At 46.6% G+C, this 22,076-nt stretch overlaps 1 protein-coding gene across 1 annotated transcript in view; it reads right to left on the bottom strand.

Moving 5' to 3' along the window:
* GAB2 (GRB2 associated binding protein 2) overlaps positions 1-22,076 on the bottom strand; it is a 54,029-nt gene that overhangs the window by 4,468 nt on the left and 27,485 nt on the right. Inside the window, exons 2-7 of the mRNA XM_068977080.1 lie at positions 18,042-18,285; positions 4,673-5,265; positions 3,606-3,700; positions 2,337-2,601; positions 547-637; positions 196-298 (exon numbers count right to left, since the gene is read on the bottom strand). Coding sequence (XP_068833181.1) covers positions 196-298; positions 547-637; positions 2,337-2,601; positions 3,606-3,700; positions 4,673-5,265; positions 18,042-18,285 — 1,391 coding nt within the window. The remainder of the gene's footprint in view (positions 1-195; positions 299-546; positions 638-2,336; positions 2,602-3,605; positions 3,701-4,672; positions 5,266-18,041; positions 18,286-22,076) is intronic.

Consider the following 22,076-nt stretch of genomic DNA (forward strand, 5'->3'; position numbering starts at 1 on the left):
AGAGAGGCAGGCCTCCTCTCCTCCCTGAAGGCAGGGACTGTGTCTTCCTTGCCTCTGATGGCGACTCCACAGTAACTGACACGTATGTGCTCCAGACAGATGAGTAGCAGCGCAGTGCCCTGGGGCCGGGGTGAGTCAGCGCGCTGGGAAGTGAGGAAGCGCTGGGTGGGCTCCAGGGGTCCCCAGAGGACTCACCATAGGGACGTAGTTCTCTTCACTGTCTCCAGAGTCGGTGCTGGTGATGCTCTGTGTGGAGATGGGGCGGCAGTACTGGGCGGAGCTGGGGCTGAAGGAGTGGCTGGTGGGGGGAAGACAGGGAGTAAACCCTGGGTACGGCTGGCCTCCTGCCAGGCCCTGGACCCTACACCTCCGGACAGACCTCTGGCCTCCATTATCAGACTAAGATCTGACATGGAGAGGGGACTGTCTTCCCTTCGTCACAGAAGAGGCAGCCAAGCCCTGAGCTACCAGCAGCATCAGGAATGTGGTGGTTCCACTCACCAACCCACTGCCCCGTTCCAAGCTCTCGCGTCCACAGACACTCACATGGCCCTGGACCAAGACCTGGTGACAGGGGACTTGAAGGGGAGCTCGTCGATGACGGTGTTGTTTCTCAGGTCAAGTGGTGTTGGCTTTGCTGCAGCAGGGACAGAAGGTCGACGCATTAGCCAATGATGATAAGGCCACACATACAGACCCTTACACGTAGCACACAAGTGCGTATAAAATCCTTCCTACTCATCCCAGTTATACATGGGGAGGCCCAGGCTATGTGAGGTTACATGATCTCTGCTCGTGAAGTCATGTCTTCAGATACCAAATTCTCTATTCCTCACACTGTTCTGACAGCAGCCATACTTTCAGATCTAAAATGGGCACATGGGCTGGGACAACATTTGTGACTGAGAATGAAAACAAGAGATGATATCTGAAACATCATGGAGAAGGCCACTGTGAGCCCCCCGCCACATCTGGGCCAGGACCGTGGAGCCTTCTACGGAAGAAGGTGAATGTCACAAGGCCCTGAAGGCTCTGATTCAAATGCTGAGCTCTGCATTCTCTGCTGACCAGACCCAAGGGGGCTTCTATCTGCCCACTGACTCTGCTTCCCCCCTTGAGTCCCTGCCCCTAATGCAGGCCTGCAGAATGAGGTCGAGGCAGACCTAGAACCTGAACTGCAGTTCTTCTTCCTGGTCTAAATGCACCAGTCAATGTCTTAGATGCTTTACTTCTGAACAAACCCGGGAAGTAGGCATGACCATCCCCACTTCACAGATATGAAAACCAGAGGCTCAGGGAAGTCACATGATTTCCTTAGTCACACACCTAGGAAGCACATCTACCTGGTTGGAGAGCTCAGTCCTTCCTTTTATAGCAGAGTGTATCTTTTAATGGAATACTCTGTCAGTTCTACCTTTTCCAGCCCTAGAGCTAATAAAAATCTCTTATCCTTGAGTTGCACTTCATACACTATGAAGCATATTAAGATATATTATCTATGCCCTTCAGTGTCTCTAATAGGCATGTTTTTAAAAAAATAATTTATGTATTTTAATTGGAGGCTAATTACTTTACAATACTGTAGTGGTTTTTGCCATACATTGACATGAATCAGCCATGGGTATACATGTGTCCCCCCTGTTCCGCACCCTCTTCCCACCTCCCTCCCCACCCCATCCCTCAGGGTCATCCCACTGCACTGGCTTTGAGTGCCCTTTCTCGTGCATCAAACTTGCACTGGTCATCCATTTTACATGGTAATATACATGTTTCAATGCTATTCTCTCAAATCATCCTGCCCTAGTCTTCTCGCACAGAGTCCCAAAGTCTGTTCTTTATATCTGTGTCTCTTTTGCTGTCTTGCATATAGGGTCATCATTACCATCTTTCTAAATTCCATATATATGTGTTAATATACCGTATTGGTGTTTTTCTTTCTGACTTATTTCACCCTGTAAAATAGATTCCAGTTTCATCCACCTCATTGGAACTGACTCAGATGTTTTATACTTCCCACTTCACAGATGAGAAGCGAGGCACAGGGACAGAGAAGGATTCGTTTACAATCACATGTTAGCAGGTGGAAGGGCTGCAACCTGAATCCATCCTTTAGATCCCTGCACTTTTGCATTCTGGTAGCCAGTCCCTATTGGGATGAATTTGGAGAGAGAGTGTGTAATGTGTGTGCGCGCACACGTGTGTGTGTATTTGGGGTGGTTTAGGCTCCAGAGGCTGTTACTTCCTTGCAAGGCAAGTTTAGGATCCACGGGATCCCTAAATGAACGCACAGTCCCTGAAGAGTGTCCAGAGCTGGGCTGGGGAAACCGTGGACTTACCCTTCCTGTCAGGTTTGAGGTTGCGGTTGACAGGGGGTGGCTGGATCTCACTCCCTCTGCTGGAGCCTCGGTGCAGAGAGAGGGCTGAGGAGGGGTAGCCGAGCGGGTCAAAGTGGTGTGGCCCCGGGCTCATGGGGATGTAGACACTCTGGGAGTTATCACCAGCTCGCTCCAAAGCCAGCAGGGTGGAGGAGCCTGGGTTCATGGGCACGTAGTTGTCCTCGGAATTGGTGCTGTCTGATCGACCCACGACTGCTTTCGCTGGCTAGGAGTAGAGAGAAATACTGCTGTAACCAGGGAGAGGAAGCAAGAGGGGGCAAGAGAAGATGGAGCTGGGCGCACTGTGAAGCTCTAAGGCAGACGCTGGGAAGACCAGGTAAGAGAGCAGGGGGTAGACAGGAAGAGATGAAGCCTGTGGGCCTCCTCTAGCCTCCACAGTCCCTTGGAGCTTGCTTATAATTTGTGATAAACCTTGTATAAGACATCCACAAGGCTTTCTGGCTGCCTGACCACATCAGAGGACAGCACAGGCCCTGGGTCACAGGTTTGGTTCAGGACCCGTCCCCTCCTCAGGTCCACCCTCATCACTGCAGGTCAGCGGCTCAGGCCCCGGGCAGGGCAAGGAGCCTCTGGGGGGCCTCGGCGCTGGCAGGCGAGGCCTGGGTGGGCATGCTTCCCCAGGGCAGCTTTCAGTGTGGCTGCCAGGCTGCAGTGTGGCCACCCCCCTGGCCACAGCCTTCCTCTACCTCCTGCCCTGTCTGCTGGACGCGTATACGCCTAAGCTGCTTTTGTGTACGATCTTCCCAGGGAGGCTGAAGACAGGCCCTTATCGGCGTAGCTGGGCCCGACACCCAGCAGGGCTGTCATCGACCCCCTCCTGAAGGCGGCCTGGGACGCCACTCTGACACCATCCTTCTATTGCTGAGCCCGACTCTGAGCGCCACCCCTGCCTGGAGTCTCATCCCCCAGTGGGACCTCACGGTTAGGGTGCTGCCGGACAGCCACATCCCAGCACCTGCGTTCCCTGCATTCTAGACCCTCCCTGCTCACCCTCGGTGATGAGCCTTCTTGTCTGGGGCACCTAAGTACACACATGTCTTCCAGACCAGGATACGTGCATCTTTCCAAACACTCAATCCAGGGGTTCTGAAGGAGGAAGCAAGGCAGGCTCCTAGGAGGTAGACGCCCAGGTTGTGGTTTCAGTTCGGTGGGCCTGAGCTTTGATCCACCTGAGCTGCCGTAAGGACCCCCTGATTAAACCCCACTCACCAGGAAAGCGCTGACTGCATCGCTCATGGACTCGGCAGACCGGCCGGCACTGTCTCCACCACGCTGCGGGTAGTCGTAGGACTCACAGGAGGAAGCTACGGCAGAGGAAGGAAGACCCCTGAGAACTCAAGAGTTGGTCCCTGGGCTGACACTTTCCCACACCCTCCCCAGTGTTGCTCTGGATCGTAACTGCTACTCCAGGAGATACTGCTCTCAATTCCTAAGACAAGGTACTGCTTCTACCACATCACCCCTCAACTCACAAATTCCTCCGTTGCTAAGTATTGTCCAACTCTTTGTGACTCTATGGACTGTAGCCCACCAGGCTCCTCTGTCCATGGAATTTCCCAGGCAAGAATAGTGGAGTGGGTTGCCATTTCCTTCCCCAGGGGATCCTCCCGACCCAGGGATCGAACACATGTCTCCTGCACTGGCAAGGAAGCCCAGCTACAGGGTTATTAGCAAGACACAAAATGAAAGAGATTAATATTATTCTACTTTTTCATCAAACGGAGGAGGTTACATGCAGAGTTGGAATACTCTCAGTGGGAAATAAGCGACAGTAGAATTTAAATACTTCAAATAGATGTTCAGACTTTAACCAGAGATGCAAATGTGGCTTAGAAAATATTTTGTAGATTTAATTTTAATAGCCTGTTGGTCCACAAAGGTTTGGCTCCAGTTTGGACTAGTCTTCTAAATTTATTTTTGAAATCTTTCATTTGATTTATAAATGAGTAAAAGACTATGATCCAGACCTCTAAACCCCTAATACATTGTAATGTGGTTAACCAAGAATGTTCTGTTTCCTTAGTGAAACAGTAACTTCTCTCAGGCAGGATCTACTAAACTCTTGCCACTGTGGTGTTCACTAATAGCCTCCAGAGTTGGGGGCCCAACTAGGAAAGGTCTGGGGTGAGAAGATGCCTAAACCTGTGAGCATCCCTGACCTAGGTGGGCCTTAAGCCCCTGTGGCCTGGATGACTGAGAACTCGTACACTGCTGAGTCCCCTGTGCCCCCTCCCTTCCTCCCACCCGCTCTGGGTGCAGCCAGGGCTCACACTGACCTCGGTGAAGCCGGCTGTTGTCCATGGCTGGGAGGGTGTTACGCCTGGGGATGGTGGCGGCGGCAGAGACCGATCTGCGGCCTTCCCCAGCGGGAGGTCTCTGCTGGGGGCTGCCCCACCGAGGTGTGTCTGCCTGACTTGGCTTGGGGGGCCGGGGCGGGGGAGCTATGGCCGAGTCCCCAGGCGTGGCCACTGCCATGGCGTTGTGGTTCTTGTCCAGCGTGAACGTCCTAGGGATCTGGTAGGCCGAGAGCGGGGTGGCCGGAACGTCCACGTTGTCCACCAGGAGGTCCCCAAACTCCCGGCACAGGGTGCTGCTGGGCATCTTGAAGGTATACACGTCCTCGTTATCTGTTTCGGAGCCGGTGAGGCTGCCCTTGGTGTGGCCGTGGGCAGCCAGGCTCCGGGGGAGGTCGTAGGCACTGTCTCTGAACTCTGCGTTGTGTCGGCTTGGCTTCGGGAGGCTGTAGAAGCCGTGGACTTGACCGCCAACCCCGTTGACACAGTGCCCGTTGCCCTGGGCAAGTTTCTGCACGGCTGTGTCACTCCTCATGAGGAACGAGGCCCTGGTGCCCTGAGAGAAGCTGGCACTCCTAAGAGACAGAAAGAGGGGGACGCAGGGGTTAGAGGAGGCTGGCAGGAGTGTCCACATCCTGCTGCAGTGACGTGGTGGGGAACAAACACAAGCTGAGGAGGCTGGAGGCCTGAGGCTTATCTGGACACAGTATATCTTCTCTCGGAGTTTCAGTAAATGCATCTGCAAGAATGGGGATTAAAATAATAACTTTGCAGCTTGTTTAGAAATTGGACTCTGGTGCATCTAGAAAGTATGTGTTCAGTGTTAGCCTTTGTCCCGTCCCCTACCCCCACATGGCTGTGATGAGCAGAGGTTGGTCTTACCTCCTCAATCAGACATCAACAAACTACTTGCATCAGCCACGTGTTCACCGCTTTAAGTGGCACGGAATATACGCATATGTATACAAAGGCTGTGAGACAGTGGAAAGAACCCTTAAGCTGGTATCAGAAAACAGCAAACAAGTCATTTTACCCGAGTCTCAGTCTCCCCACTGTAGAACAAGTCAGCTGACATGTTCTAAGTTAAATAGAAGTATTCAAATGTAAGCTATAGATTTATTTTCCATCGTGTTCACTGAGAGGCATTCAGAGGGGAAAATCTCTCTCCAGAAGACTAAAATACTATAGGAAAAATGTTTTCCAGTTTAGGAACTATACTCAGGAGAGGAAAGGTCTTGATTATTACTTTTTAAAATTCAGGTTTTGGGAAAACAAGGCAAGATTAAAAATGAAATGATTTGGGGGTGAAGGGTTTGTGAGTTCCATCCCCACTACTAATACACGCCGTGGGCTTCCCCAAGGAGGGACCTGGGGGGTCTTACACACTGAAGGCTTCTACAAGGTAGGACCTGGGGGGTCTTATACACTGAAGGCTTCTACAAGGTGGACCTGGGGGGTCTTATACACTGTGGGCTTCCCCAAGGCAGAACCTGTGGGGTTTTACACACTGTAGGCTTCCCCAAGGTGGGACCCGGCGGGGTGTGTGTGTCTTACAGGCTGTGGGCATCCCCAAGGCAGGACTTGGGGGCCCTCCAGGGTCCTTTCAGGTCCATCTGGTTCTGAAAAGCCACGACCCCTTGGCTGTACTAGCATGGCTTCCACACTGCGTTCTGTTCCGTGTAGGTCCCTCCAGAAATGAGAAGGTGAAGTTCTGAGCAAGCAGAGATTCACGTCTGCTTTTCTCTCTCATAGGATGATTCTTCATAGGATTCCATTTGGGGAAAATAAAGGAATCAGAATTCTAGAATAATCCTGTACAGTGGTGATTCCCAGCTTTTGGGAGGCTATATGCCTCTTTAAGGATCTGATAAAAATCTCTTCTGGCACTTCTCACCAGAATAAGGCAGATCTCACACACATACAGATTTGCAGGCTAACAGAGGGATGGGCAGCCCTTAACTCACTGAGGCCAATCCATGGAGCCCCCGCGTTATACAAGCTCTCTCAGCTCATGGGGAGCTTGTTATTTTTGGATGTGGCCACCAGATGGTGATAGATATTAAGGCCCATCAGCTTAGAAAGCAGAAGGGAAACAGGTGTCTAGGCCAGGCTCTCTTTGTTAGTTAACCTGCATCCGTGACGGCCGGGACTGACATTGCCACACCGTTCACAACCCTCGTCCCTGGGCCTCCGTACTCTCTCCCTTTCTGTTCCATTTCACACACGTAAGCAAGCCAGCATCCCTGGCCTAGAGCACTGAACATCCAGCCTTCAGATCCTGGAGGGCCTGGGTCTGAGACCGGGGAGCCAATGGTAGACATCAGGGGCTCACATCTGTCTTTGATGCCTTTCACTGTGTCTTTTGGAGCTTCCAATTCTGGTGGATGCTCCCATCTGGATCTGTCCATTGAAAAAAACCTTTCCTGACATCTCACTTTCCATCTGGGCCAGGCCCAATGGATACAGAGAAGCCTCCTGCCCTGGGGGAGGGGGCACCGCGGTAGAGGAGGTGACAAGCCTGCAAGCCTTAGTCAGGCCTGTGAATATGCGGCTGTTGACACATTTAGAGCAACCGTCCCCGGTGGTGGTGGTGGTGGTGGTGCAGTGTCAGGGAGGCTTCTTCAGCGATGTCACCCTGGACTGACTGCCAACTGGCCAGGCAAAAGCAAGAGAAGGGAAAAGGTGTTCCCGTAGAGGCAGAGCAGTAGAACGCCATCTGGCAAGTTCAAGAACCACAAGCTGTTCAGGCTAGAGCAGGAGCCTTAGGAGGTGGGGTTGAGGGACGACAGCGGAGGGCCAGTCCTGGGCTGAGGAGAACAGGAGTCCTTGAGAGTCTAGGGTGGTGAGGGGTGTGGAGAGCATCTCAGGGAGCCTGCAGTGGCCTTCAACACACTCAGCCATGAGCTCATCATCTCTCTTCTGACTCTCCGGTTTGGGGAAAGGCACCAAGCCACTCAGGCCAAAGCCTGGGAAGAACCTTTCTCACTTCTCACTCCATAAGCACATCAGGTCCTATCGACTCCACCCCAGTTCAGGTCCTCCTGATTGTCTTCTGCGTTTAACAAAAGGGTTGGTAGCTAACTAGCCTCCATAATCATCTGCCCGGCTCTCTGGGCCTCTTTTCATCCCTCTCACGCTTCCTTTCCTAACTTCCCAGCTTAACAATTCTCAGTGCTGTCTCAGTGTCTTTAGGGTGATGGCATATCCCAGCTCCACCTTACCCGCCCAACCTCTTCTCCCCAGCTGCCCTCCTCAGGCTGGGATCTACGCAGTTGGCTCTCCAGGGTTCCGAGAAGACCCCAGGCAGCCAGGCCTCTGCGCCGTGTTCGTGTCTCTGGAAGGCCCCCTCTCCCATCTGGCAGCTCAAACTCAGCTCCAGCAGCACCTCTTTTGAAGCTGGTTCTCGCATTCCTCACCTCCCAGCACAATTACTTGCTCCCTCTCACAGCAGGTAGCGACTGCTACCTGTGTTACACACCAGTTGCTTATTTCCTCCACCAGGCTGATTTCCTTGAGGAAAGAAACAGTGTTTTATTCATTTCCCTCTCATCAGCACCCAGATTAGTGCATGTCACATAGTGAATGGTGAATATGTGTTTGCTGAATGAACAAGCAAATAAACTTATAAACAGACACACAGGTAAAGAAAAGCCTTGGTGCTGCCAACCACTTTCCCCGAGCTTGGCATGAACCCTTAGGAGCAGCAGATGGAAACTCTTTTCTCTTCAGAACATGGGAACCCCTGTCCCAGCCTCCTGCTGCCCTGGTGTCCCCTCTCTGGTTACAGAACTGCTCACTCATCCCTGAGCTCCTGGCCTGGGCTTGCATTATCTACCTTTTTCTGGAACGTTTCCTTGATGCATCACAATCTGACAAAGTGCCAAAGAAGGCTTCCTGCTCCTTCCTGCTTCAGTCCCTCAGACTTTCCTCGTGGCTTCACTCACTCTTCCCACTTTGCTCCCACAGCACACTTTGTGTTCCCTGCACACACTCACCTCACCCGTGTCTTGTGTGACAGTTATTTGGGTCTTGGTCCTTCTGCTTCTGTCTGGCCCTGTGTTTCCAGAAGGCAGGGTACCACATCCCATCATCCCCAGGCACAGCCTCTGGCATGTGGTAGATGACACCCATGCCTGCTGAGGGGGCTGGTCATCACTCCAAGAATCGGGTCAGAGGAGCTGAACGAGGGAAACAAACTTGCCCAAAGATATGCACTCGGATGCAGTGCAGGTATTACCCTCATGCATCAGAAGAGAAAAACAGTAAATGGCAGAGATGGTGCAAGAAGATACTCGATCATAGGTGTATAGGGGAGCTCCCTGGGGACAGAGGGACGTCTGCCAGAAAATATTCCCCTGCGCCAGAAGCTTCCCTTTCCATTGCTGGCCCCTGCTGCTCTAGAGGTTGCTGGTGGGTGGGGCTATCCTGCCACCTCGGTCTGAAAGCAACTCCAAATTTCTCCCTCGGCTTTTAGAAATGCTTTCCCAGGTTTTCCCAGCCACTTTATTTTGCACTTTTTTTTTTTACACATTTTCACACATTATGGAACATACAATTTCACTCTTTTCCACTCTGTGAGATACCAAGTGCATTAACGATGAAAGACCCGGTTTGATTTTCTTTTACAACTTCTTGTTCAGTTGGTAAGTTGGTCAAGTCATGTCTAACTCTTTGCGACCCTATGGACTACAGCATGCCAGGCTTCTCTGTCCGCCACTATCTCTTGGAGTTTGCTCAAGTTCATGTCCACTGAGTCGGTGATGACTGTGTTCCCATTTAAGGAAATCTTGTAAACACTTGTAAGTAAATTAGCCACCATTTTAGGGTTCTGTCCCTGTCACTGGCAATCTTGAAAGGTCATTTGGACCATCATTCTGCATCTGACTCATTCCAAATGGATTCTTCCAGTGAGGGAAGAAAGCTCAGAAAATTCTGTCTCACAATCTCTAAGAGGTGAGGTGGTCTTTGTATCTCAAACTTTTCTGGCTGCAATATTGAGCTTGCCTTCTCTCTGCAGTTACAGAAAAAAGCTGTATATGTGAAACTAACAAAGTAAAAGCTGTATATTCTGCCTTTGGTTAATCACAGCCACTAACGATTAATCACCAGTTAAATTCTCCATCGACATTTCTGATTTTGCTTTTTACCCACCATCTTTCTGTAGAAGAGTGCTACAGGGTCAGTGATGCTTCCATTTTGGAATTTCATCCCTTGAAATGTTGCTTCCCTCAACTCTTACCAGAATTATGGCTTTCCAGGATGTGTGACTTACTACATCACATCACTTGTTACAGGTTTAACAGCCTTAAGATAGAGATTGGTTAATACTCACTAGAATCTAGAATGAGGTCCTAAGTGTGTGTGTGTGTGTGTGTGTGTGTGTGTGTTAAATCAGTTCAGTTGTGTCCAACTCTTTGTGACCCTATGAACTGCAGTCCGCCAGGCTCCTCTGTCCATGGGATTCTCCAGGCAAGAATGCTGGAGTGGGATGCCATGCCCTCCTTCAGCGGATCTTCCCAACCCAGGGGTCGAACCCAGGTCTCCCGCATTGCAGGCGGATTCTTTGTTGTCTGAGCTACCAGGGAAGCCCCAAGTTCCCAAATACTAGAGGATAAAAATAAATCTAGTGAAACTAAATTGTTTCTAAAAACAAAAATGATTCTGCTTGCTTTGACAGCATCAGTTCAAAACTCCTTCCATTGGCAACAGTTACTATTTTGAATTATTACTTATTTTAGCTCAGTGGAAGAGCTGGATTTTTAGAACTTAAGTCATTTTAACCAGAATACATATTATCCAGTACTTAAAGAAACATTAGTGGCTAGTAGTGTAGTAAGAGTAATAAAAAATTCATGGTTTTATCTCTAGGATGCTTAATTTCTTGTAGCTGTTTATCAGGATCCCTCATAAATATAAAAGGGACAGAGAGAAGGCTGGTATTATTAGCCTCAGTAAATATGATTTCAGTACAGTAATCAATCAGGCATATTTACGTCTGTGCTAGGCAGAGATGAATGAGCTGATTCTCTCTCAAAGTCGCTACTCAAAAGTAATCCTGTGAGATTACTTTGAAGATCAAAAGAGTTAACTACTGGTAAAGTGCTTTGTAAACTGTTTGTTTCCAAAGTACCTAGTATGTAATGGAGCAGTGCATGACTAAAGCCCATCCACGAACTCGCCAACACCTGGCACTGCTCCTTTTTTTTTTTTTTTTTACTGTAGTCATTCCAGTGGAGATTAAGCAAAACCTCACTGAGGTTTTAATTTGCATTTCTCTGATGGTTCAGCATGTTTTCATGTGCTTATTATTGGCCATTCCTGTATCTTTTTTGTGAAGTGTCTCTTCAAATCTTTTGCCCACGCAAAAAACTTTGCTTGCTTCTTATTGAGTTGTAATAGTTCTTTATGTATGCTAGAAATTAGTTCTCTGTCAGATACATGCTTCGAGCATTTTCTAGGATTTGTCGACTTGCTTTTTGTTGTTGTTTCACTTTTTTGTCTGCACCGCACAGCACGCAGGATCTTAGTTCCCTGACCAGGGATCATACCCTGTCCATTGTAATGCAAGGCAGATTCTTAACCATGGACCACCAGGAAAGTTCACCATTTTATTCTCCTAATGGGATCTTTTAAAGAGCAAAAGTTTTAATTTTGATAAAGACTATCAGTTTTTTCTGATTCCTGATTTTTAAATCCCATATAAAAATCTTTTCTTACCTCAAGATCACAGAGATATTTTCTTCTGTAAGTTTCAAAGTATTAAACTTTACATTCAGGTCTCTGATACTTTTTAGCTTTTGAGTAGTGTGATAGAAAGTAAAGGTTTTTAAAAATTCCTATATAGGTATCTATTTGTTGAAAAAACTTTCATTTCCCTATTGGCACCTTAGTAAAAAAAAATATATATATATATATATATGCACACACACAAACACACACATATATTCATTCTAACCCCTCCAGATTCACTAATCTGTTCCAGTGATTTATATGTTTACCCTTTCATTAATACAACTATCATGATTAACCTTAGTTTGACAGAAGGTCTTAAAATCAGGTAGTATAAGTCCTCTAACTTTGTGCTGTTTTTGTTTTTTTTTTAATCACTTTGGTTATTCACACTTTCACATACATTTGAGAACTAGTTTATCAATTTCTGTGAGAAAGCTTGCTGGGATTTTTATTTGGATTGCACTGAATCCACAGGTTAATTTGGGAAGAATTACCATTTTAATAATATTAACTCTTCCAATTCATAACTATAGTATATTATTTCCTCCATATTTAGGTCTTTAATTTCCCTCAGCAATGTTAGTGGTTTCAGTGAAGAGGTCTTACCTGTCTTTTGTTAAATTTATTCCTAAGCAGTCCACTTCTTTGGGCATCATTATATAGATTTTTTAAGTTCTTTTTTTTTGTTGTTGCTAGTAAGTAAAAGTTATTTTTGTATAGTGATCTTTTCTCCTGTGAATTTGCTAAATTAACTTATTAATTCTAGTTCTTATTTTCTATATTCTTTAGGATTTTTAATATAAACAACCATGTTACCGGCAAACAGAAACTGTTACATTTTCCTTTCTGGTATTTGTGCCTTTTATATATTTTTTGTTCCCTTACTGAACTCACTAGGATCTCTAGTACAACTGTGAATAGAAGTAGCGAGAGCAGGTATTGTCTTCTTGTATCCAGTATTAGGGGAATATATTTAGTATTTTTCCATGTAGGCTGTTCTTAGAAGTCTTAGTTTGAGATAATTCTCATCTATTTACAGTTTGCTAAGAAATATTTTTTATAAAGATGTATTATGTTTTGTCAAATCTTTCTTAGCATCTACTGAGGCATATATATGCAATGAAATATTTACTTAGCCTTAAAAAGGAAGAAAATCCTGACACTTGCTACTATATAGATGAATTTTGAGGGCTTTATGCTAAGTGAAATAATTCAGTCACAAAAAACACTGTAATTCCACTGAGAGAAGCCTAATTCATACAGATAAAAAGTAGAATGGAGGTTGTTAGGGACTGAGGGAAGGTGAAATGAGGCGTTAAGGGTACAGAGTTTAAATTTTGAGAGATGAAAAGAGTTCCAAAGATTGATTGCAGGAGTGTGAAAGTACTTAACACTACTGAACTGTACACTTAAAAATGGTTAAGATAGGACGTTTCCTATTATGCATATTTTAACACAATTTTTTGTTAAAGGAGAAAATCAGAGGAAGAAAGATACAATTACATCCAGGAGAATAAGAATAAAAAGAACAGTTGATCTCTCATCAAAAACAACGAAAGTCAAGAAGACCATAGCATGGCATCCTTTAGAATGCTGAAATAAAGCCATTTTTATACTCAGCAAAAATCTCTCTCAAAAATAAAGGTGATACTGTATGGCACAGGGAACTATATTCAATATTTTGTGATAAACCATAAGAGAAATATGAAAAAGTATGTGTATCATATTTGTGTATAACTGAACCACTGCTGTACAGCAGAAATAACTCAACACTGTAAATCAATTGTATACTTCAATAAAATAAATCAAATAAAAGGTGAAATAAAGGTATTTTCAGATAAGTGAAAGCTGGGAAAATTGGTCACCAGGGGACTCACATGGCCATAAATGGTAAAAGGAAGCTCTTCACGGGAGTTTCCCAGCAGTCCAGTGTAAGGACTCGGCACTTTCACTGCCATGGGCCTAGGTTCAATCCCTGGTCAGGGACGATCCCCACAGACCATGCAGCATGGCCAAAATGAAATAAAATAAAGTTAAAAAAAAAAAAGGAACTTCAGGTTGAAGAGAAATAAAACCATGTAAAAACCCCACTAGATAATGTTTAATATTTGTTTTCAACATACATATTTTAAAGAGTTTAGAAGGGAAGAAAAACAATACTTTATAATTTTGAAGATATTTACTTTTTCTGCTTGTCTTTCTTCATTCCTGCTCATAGTTTTCTTCTGGTAATACCTTGCTTCAGCCTTATTATTTCTTTAAATTAAATCTCCTAGAAATTCTCTTACTTCTTTTTCATCTAAGAATGTCTTACTTTGTTTTCATTCCTGAAGGAATACTTTTGCAGAATTGAGACCTCTGGATTGATAAGAGTTTCTTTCCCTTTTCAATAATTTCAAGTGTGTTTTCTTTTCTCATATGGAATATTGTTATAATATGGGCTTTTAAATCTGTGTGTAGAAGCTCCAACATTTGTAATAATGAGGTTGGTCTCTGTGCTCGCCCTTGAGAATTAGTTATAGTTTGCTCATTTTCTGTATGCCCAGAAATTTTGGATTATATTCTGAATGCTGTGTAGACTGTGTTCTTTTATCATCCTCTGGAAAATACTGATGTGTTTGTTTTTGCAGGCAATCAACAAGGTTAGGTTTAGCCTCTTAAGTTCTGTTTCTCCTTTTGTGTGTGGTAGTAAAAAATCTCAGTTTAGTTCACAAAGCTCTTGTTACACTGGTTTGAGTCTATCTCACACACGGGTTCCCTGGTGCGTCAGACAGTGGAGAGCCTGCCTGCAGTTTTGGAGACCTGGGTTCGATGCCTTGGGTTGGGAAAGATCTCCTGGAGAAGGAAATGGCAATTCACTCCAGTATTCCTGCCTGGAGAATTCCACAGGGCCTACAATCCATGGGGTCGCAAAGAGTCGGACACGACTGAGCACCGCTCGCACCACTCCACGCCCACCTCCCCATCAAGATGAGCCTGAGACTTGAGTGGTTTTATATCCAGAATCAGGAAATCCCTTCTCTAGCTCTCTCCACTCTGGCTTACTCCATTCTTCCCCAGCCCCTGAAGGGCTCCTTTTCTGGAGATTTCTGTTAGAGTTTCAGCAGCCTGCCCCACTGCGCTGCTTTGGGAGGGGGCCCATACTCAGGACAAATCCACCAGAGACAGAAAATTCACTCTGTGTAGTTGCATCTTCAGAGTTTGCTCTGCTACATAAGCTGCTTCCTTTCATTTACAGAGTCTTTGGGTAATTATATTTTGCCTGGAGTTTTTAGTTGTAATTAGTGGGAGGGAAAATCTATGGTGGCTTCTGCCACCATAGAGAAACTGAAACTTATACGTTCTTTTTCAAAGTTTCTTTTTCCTAAATTTCACCATCTCTTTACTCATTATCCATTTTCCCTCCCTGCCACAGATTAAAGCAATCAACACAACTATTTTAAAGTCTTTGTATGCTAACTCCAAAAACCGAGCTTATTTTGTTTCTATGACCTGAGTTCTCCTGACTACAGGTCAACTTTACAGTGTCTTCAAGTGTCCAGCAATTTCTCACTATCTACTGAACACTTGGGATGATATGTTATGGGAATTTCATTCAAAAGAAAAGTCATATAAATTGAATCTTGTTCAGTGTGGGTCCCTTTTTAAAAACAAATTTGTCCTGCTTTTTGATTGCTCTTCAGTGCCTTTAGTTTTTTAAAATGTTTTGTCTGGAGTTTGTAATTGTTACAGTATGTTTGCTATCATGCACACTACTCTACTACCACCAGAAACTATATATCCCTCTAAAGATAGGGCCGTCTAGTCAAGGCTATGGTCTTTCCAGTGGTCATGTATGGATGTCAGAGTTGGACTGTGAAGAAAGCTGAGCACCGAAGAATTGATGCTTTTGAACTGTGGTGTTGGAGAAGACTCTTGAGAGTCCCTTGGACTGCAGGGAGATCCAACCAGTCCATTCTGAACGAGATCAGCCCTGGGTGTTCTTTAGAAGGAATGATGCTAAAGCTGAAACTCCAGTACTTTGGCCACCTCATGAGAAGAGTTGACTCATTGGAAAAGACTCTGATGCTGGGAGGGATTGGGGGCTGGAGGAGAAGGGGATGACTGAGGATGAGATGGGTGGATGGCATCACTGACTTGATGGATGTGAGTCTGAGTGAACTCCGGGAGTTGGTGATGGACAGGGAGCCCTGGCGTGCTGCGATTCATGGGGTCGCAGAGTTGGACACGACTGAGCAACTAAACTGAAATGACTGAAAGAAAGCTTCCTTCCCACCCTCCATTCCTGCTTGGAATCCTACAAACACTGTTTGAGTTTACTATTTTTAAAACTCTCCCTGAGATCCTACTCATCAACCTCTTGCTCCCTCACCCACACAAAACAAAGACACAGAGAAAAGCATGACTTGGTCAAGGCCCCACAATCAAGTTGCTTCCCCAGATGTAGATAAGCTCTGTCTCATTCATTAATATCCACAGGCTATGGAGATAACATATTTCCATAACACAGATTTGTTCAAATATTTATCATGCAACGATATGTGCTCTGAGTCCTGTCCCAAAGGATAGTAACGTATTAATATAAAAATGGAAGGGTGATTTGCAGTCTGCGCTAGCATCATTTACAGTTTTGCAGAAAACCAGGATCTCAGGACCCACCGCAGTCCCACTGAATCAGAAGCAGCATTTCAACAAGATGCCTGGATATTTCATGTGCACGTTTCTGTTTGAGAGACACTAATATAAAGTGCTCTGTCTTTCACTGAAACTATGAGCTATGAGTGTACAGCCTCTCATTCTTTACTCCCCTGTGATCCTATGTGTAGCTGAAGGGGTGGAGGCCGGGGAGAACATCTGGCAATATGTCCTGAGGACCTCCTACCTCATGGGTACCTCAGAAATGTTTTGCCATTTTATGTTCATTAATTATGCTCATGAGTTAATTATTCTCACTCTGCAGAGAAGGAAACTGAAGGTCAAGAAGGCTAAATAAATGGCCCCGAAGGTCACAAAGAAGTGGCCAGACCTGAATCTGAAACCATAACTGACTGAACTGCAGAGCCTATAAAACACTTTGCATTCTACCTGGTCTGTGGTTCAGAAGAATTAGGTACTAGCTAGTTCAGGGATCCTGGTTGATTCATTCTACCTGTGTAGAACTCAGGCCCTCATGTGTACACTGATGGAGGTCACCTGAACTAGCGAAAGTTCACAAATGAATCATGCTGCTTGAGGAAAATGAGTTTTTTGAGGCAGATTTCAAACTGAGTATTGGCAGTGTGTGAAAATGACTCAGAAAACCAGAATCACAGAACAGCACAGTGTAGAGAAAAGAGTACATGACCAGGAAGGAGAAGCCTGGGTTCTCGTCGGACCTCTGTCATTCAGAAGTCGAGAGTCTCGGTTTCCTCACCCGTGAAACGGGGAGAAATGATCGATCCTAGTGACCTCAGTGTATTTGACTGGTTTAAGTCTGATCATGCATGAAAATATCCTGTAATGTGATTTATCAATAAACCAGCTCTCTCACTGCCTTAATTCTCCTAACACAAATTAGTTATTTCTAAATTAATTAATACAGGAACATGATTTGCAATCTGCTGGCCATGGTAGAATTGGGAACCAGTTCCGGCAAAGTCCATAAGCCCTGTGCTTTTGTTTATCCTAATGATGAGATAAAAGGTAATAAAAGTATGCACAGGCTCTATGCCTGAGAGAGTTTTCGCTGTCAGAAAAACGAAAACTTACTCTAGAGCGGGGAGTTCTTGCTACAACTTTCTGTGATGATGAAAATGTTTTGTATTTGCATGACCCTGTATGGTGGCCAGTGGCCACGTGTGGCCACTGAGCATGTGAAATATGGCTGGTGCAACTGAATAAGTTAATTTTCACTGCAATTTAATTGAAATAATTTTCTTTTACATTTATGCTGTTACAGACATCTTTGGCATCTATTTTCTTTCATCATTACCACAGTCACAACTGTTATTTATTTCACTGTGTCAGGTCTTAGCAGCATCATGTGGGACTTCTGTTGTGGCTCACGGACTCTCTAGTTGTGGCACGCAGACTTAGTTGCTCCACGGCTGCTGGGCTCTTAGTTCCCCGACCAGGGATCAAACGTGTCCCCTGCTCTGGCAGGCAGATTGTTATTCACTGGACCACCAGGGAAGTTCCCGAGTTTTATTTAATTTTAATTGACTCAAATTTAGATAGCCGCCACATGGAACACCACAGTGGTAGCAAAAGTGAGATACGGATTTATTCAACAATGTTAAGGTTTTATAGCTATACTGTTAGGGTCAACAAATGCACTGACTTTGTCTTTGATTCTGAAACTCTAGCTTCTTAATGCCTTTTTTCCAAATTAAACAAAATTTGTAAAGCAAGATTTTTGATAATAAAAGGATTCTTTGGAATCCACGTATCGTTATATAGCAACGTAGATGATACCCATAAAATGTGAAGGTTACCTAAACTAGAGCAGTGGTGTTTTTGTTTTATAATTATGTATCTGGTGACCTGGAAAGATGCAATGATAGTTTACTCCCGCGTCTTCAAAATTAAAAAGCCGAGGCCGGAAAGGACTGGGCCCGCGAGCGGCGCTCGGGCAGCCTACCGTGTGCTCTCCGCCCTCCGGCTGATGCACTGGTGCAGGTACAGGTACTCCTGGGGCGCGCTGGCCGACAGGGCGGGCTGCACGTGGTTGGACAGCGCGGGCTCGAAGGTGAACAGGGTCGGCTGGCTGGAGTGCGACGGGGCCGAGGCTTTCCGTTCTCGGAGAAGGTGCTGGCTGGAGCTGCTGAGCTCCGCCGGAGAGGAGCGCGGCGCGTGCGGGGCCGAGGAGATGTTCCGCAGGGAGTCTGTGAAGAGAGCCAGGGCTGTGTGAGGGGAAGCGGAAGGGAAGGCGGCCCTCTCCCGGACCGCGGGGCGCAGCGCCCTCAGCACCTGCCCGCCCGCTGCCCTCCCTACTGCCCCCTGCCGGCTCAGGCCCCCGGGGTCGCCCAGAGGCCACTATCGCCGGTCACCCCCTGCCCGCTCCGGGAGGCGAGGCCAGCCTCGGGCAAGGGAACGCCACTGCCTCCCCTCTCTCTGCGGGCTCCTGGGGCATCGCCTGCCTCTCAGCTACGCTGGCTTTACTAAATGAAGCTCGGCTTCCCGAAGACTTACGCGCCGAGGGGCCTGGGCCGTGTGGCCGCACTACCTGATAAAAGTGCGCGGAACGGAGCCGCCCGACCCTCCAGACCGTCCGGGCCCCTCCGGCCTGCCCTTCCCCGTCCTCCCGGGACGATGCTGCCCGGCTCCCGTACTCGCCACTCTCTGTCTGTTTTTTTTTTTTTTCTTCTTCTTCTTCTTCTTAACTCTTATCTTTAACTCTCCCTGTTGTGTTAGAAAGGAAGCGAGGTATTAAAGACAGATAATAGCTTAGAGAGCTACACCCCAAGCCAAGGGCATTATTCATCTGGCTGGCTCTCTAGGCTTAGGCCAAATGCCTGAGCACGACATACAAGGCCTTTCACAGTCTGGCCTATTTCCTGCTTTCCTCCTCCCATACCCCAGGCATATGGAAGCTTCATCAGTCCGTGGGCACACCAGCCCCGTTTATGATTCTTTGTTTTGGTTTGTGCTGTTTCTTCCGCCTGGATTTTATTTCTTTAGCATTCATAGGCAGGCTTTTAAGACCCTACACAGACATCATATTCTCCCTGAAACCTTCCTGGACTCGGTCATTGTTCTGGGTGCGAACAGCACGTGGCCCATGCTTCATTACAGCCACTGTCACCCTGCTTCCTTGCCTGGCCCATGGTGTCTAAGAGCAGTGACTGCTGATGTTACCTCTTCAGTGCCAACATTTACCTAATAAAGCCCAGGTACACAGAACAAGTTCTGAGTGTCTCTGCAGAATATGCAAAAAAAAAAAAAAAAAAGCATTCGGCATACAGTAATTCCACCAGCAAAACTTTTTGTTCAAAAGAAAGGTTAAAGATGTCATTTCTGGCAGTGTGATGGCCAGTGGGGCTGATGTTTTAGTGGTGATGACGGGGGCTTTCCAGGGCTAGTGAACACTTCAGAGGGGACTTAGTTCTCTTTCTACCCCGTTATCTGACCTGTTTTAGCACCCTTCTCACGGCCCTCGGCGGGATCACCAGCTCTACAGCATTAGTGACTCTCCAGCCTTTTCTGATGCTGGACAGGTCAACTACTGCCAGCGTATAGCAGGAAACGCCATGGGCCTCTGGGGAAAAACTGTTCCATCGACAGCTCTGTCGACCTCCAAAGTGAATGCCCGTTACAGGTCTTGTGAACTGGATGTCTGTTAACAGAATCCATTAGATGTGCGGAGATGAGCTCTCTGATGGCAGAGGAGAGGGTTGACACCCGGGAGAGGGGAAGGCCCAGTGCCAGGGGAGACCCAGGGGAGGTGCCAGGGCAGCCTCTCGGGGGCATCCCACGCTGTCCGTGGTCTCTGGACCCCCCTCCCCCGACCAGCCCATCCAGGGGGCTTTCCTCAGCGCTCTGCCCACACCCTCCTGTGACCTCACTCTCCCTCCAGAGACTCTCTGGGGCATCCCGTCCGCCCTCACAGCTTCAGCTATGTGACAACAGTTCACAGATCTTAATCTCTGGCTTGGTTCTGTCTCCTGAGCTCTCTGTCCTATAACTGCTCCCCGTCCCTTCCTCCCCGCCAGTCCCCCAATCTGCCGGGCACCTCCATTCAGCTGTCCCACAAGCAGGTCAAGCTCAACCATCTCAATGGAACTCCTCCTGGATTCTGTATCTCAGTGAAGCACATCAACACTGCCACCCGGTCAGTTCTCCGAGACAGAAATCCAGGCATTATCTATCACCCTTCCCTGTTTCTCAATGACCACCTCATGTCATTATGCCTCTGCCCTGCTTAAAATGCATCAACAGATCCCTGCAATCCTCAGGATGACTTACAAAGATCTCTCTTTTTAAAACCACTTCCTGTTTATTTCTTCAACTATGCTTCTCACTTGAACTTTCTTGTGTTTCAAACAGAATTTCAGGAGAATACCAACCTCTTCTGCATCACTCCATACATTAGGCTATGAACTCAGTGACGGCAGATACTGTCCCTTTTGTAACAATTTTATTCCTAGAATGAAGCCCCGTCTATGACACAGCTCCACAATCATGTATTGACTGAATGTCTGAAGTACATAGCATAATAAGTCAAACCCCCTCAATACCATCCATGACTCCTCAGAATAAAGACCAGGTTCCTCAAACTGACAAGAATAGCCATTTTGTGACAAACAACTTATCCTGCCTTGTCACCCAATTCCTTTTTCATGTCCCCTGTGTTGAATGCTTGTGGGTCAAGCGTTCAAAGGAAGACGGACCCAGCCTCAGTGCCTCCAGCTCAGGCTGGGGATTCAAAGGCGACCCAGTCTGTTTAGTCACAGAGGAGGAGAAATCATTTCACCCCAGTCTGTTTCCTTATTTACAAATCTCCAGAGTGTGGTTGTAAGGATGAAATGCAGAAAGGGTCAGAGAAATGCTGCAAGTTGTGGTACTCAAAACGTGTTCCGTCGCCTCTGTTATCCCTGGTGCCTAGAACAGTCCCAGAACATAGTGGGTATTCATTACATATGTGTTGAATGAATAAAATAATTTTCTCTGGCACAAAAATCCATACATGCTTGTTTCTTGTGGTCAAAATCAAAGAGGTTTTCGAGGTCTGGTAATAAGATGGAGTAGGGGTTAGGATGAGTTGGGCCCAGAGACACTTGGAATTTCACTCTTCTGACGTAAAGCCACGTCTATGAAACCAGTTAGCTCCATAATGGTCTACAGCGCCAGGAAAGTTCTTCCAAAGCTGTTTTGGCATGAAACCTTGCCAAAAATCCTACCTCAGCTTGCAACTTTAAAAGACTTCTATCTGAACTCATGTGATTATTCCTTCATGTCTTTATAGGTTGAACAGTGTCCCCTCCAAAACTCATGGAACCTCAGAATGCGACCTTATTTGAAAATAGGGTCTTTGCAGATATAATGAATTAAAATGAAGTTACATGGGATTAGTGTGGGCCTTACTCCAGTGACTGGAGTCCTTATAAGAAAACAGAGACAGAGCCACACAGGGAGAACAACGGGATGTTCCCACACGATGGGATGACAGAGGTAGAGGCTGGATAAAAAAAATGTGGGCTATTCATACCAGGGAATATTATTCAGTCATATACATGAATGAAATACTAATAACATGCCACAATATGGACGAATCCCCAAACACTGTGCTAAGTGAAAGAGACTAGCGACAACAGACCACAGATCACGTGACTTTGTTTATGTAAAATGTCTAGAGCAGGAAAATTCAGTCAGCAAGCAAACTAGTGGTTGCCTGGGAAGGAGGTGGGCTGGTAAGCAGGAATGGATAGTAACTGCTAATGAGAATGGTGTTTCTTTTTGAGGCTGATGAAAATTTTCTAAAATGAGACTGTGGTGATGGTTGCACAACCCTGGGAAATACTAAAACCACTGAACTGTACATTGAAATGGGTGACTTTTATGGTATGAGAAATTGTTGCTTAGAAGCTAAGCCGTGTTCGACTCTTTTGTGACCCATGGACTATAGCCCACCAGGCTCCTCTGTCCATGGAATTTCCTAGGCAAGGAAACTGGTAGG

Source organism: Capricornis sumatraensis, chromosome 8 (assembly GCF_032405125.1).
Source record: "Capricornis sumatraensis isolate serow.1 chromosome 8, serow.2, whole genome shotgun sequence".
Taxonomy (NCBI): domain Eukaryota; kingdom Metazoa; phylum Chordata; class Mammalia; order Artiodactyla; family Bovidae; genus Capricornis; species Capricornis sumatraensis.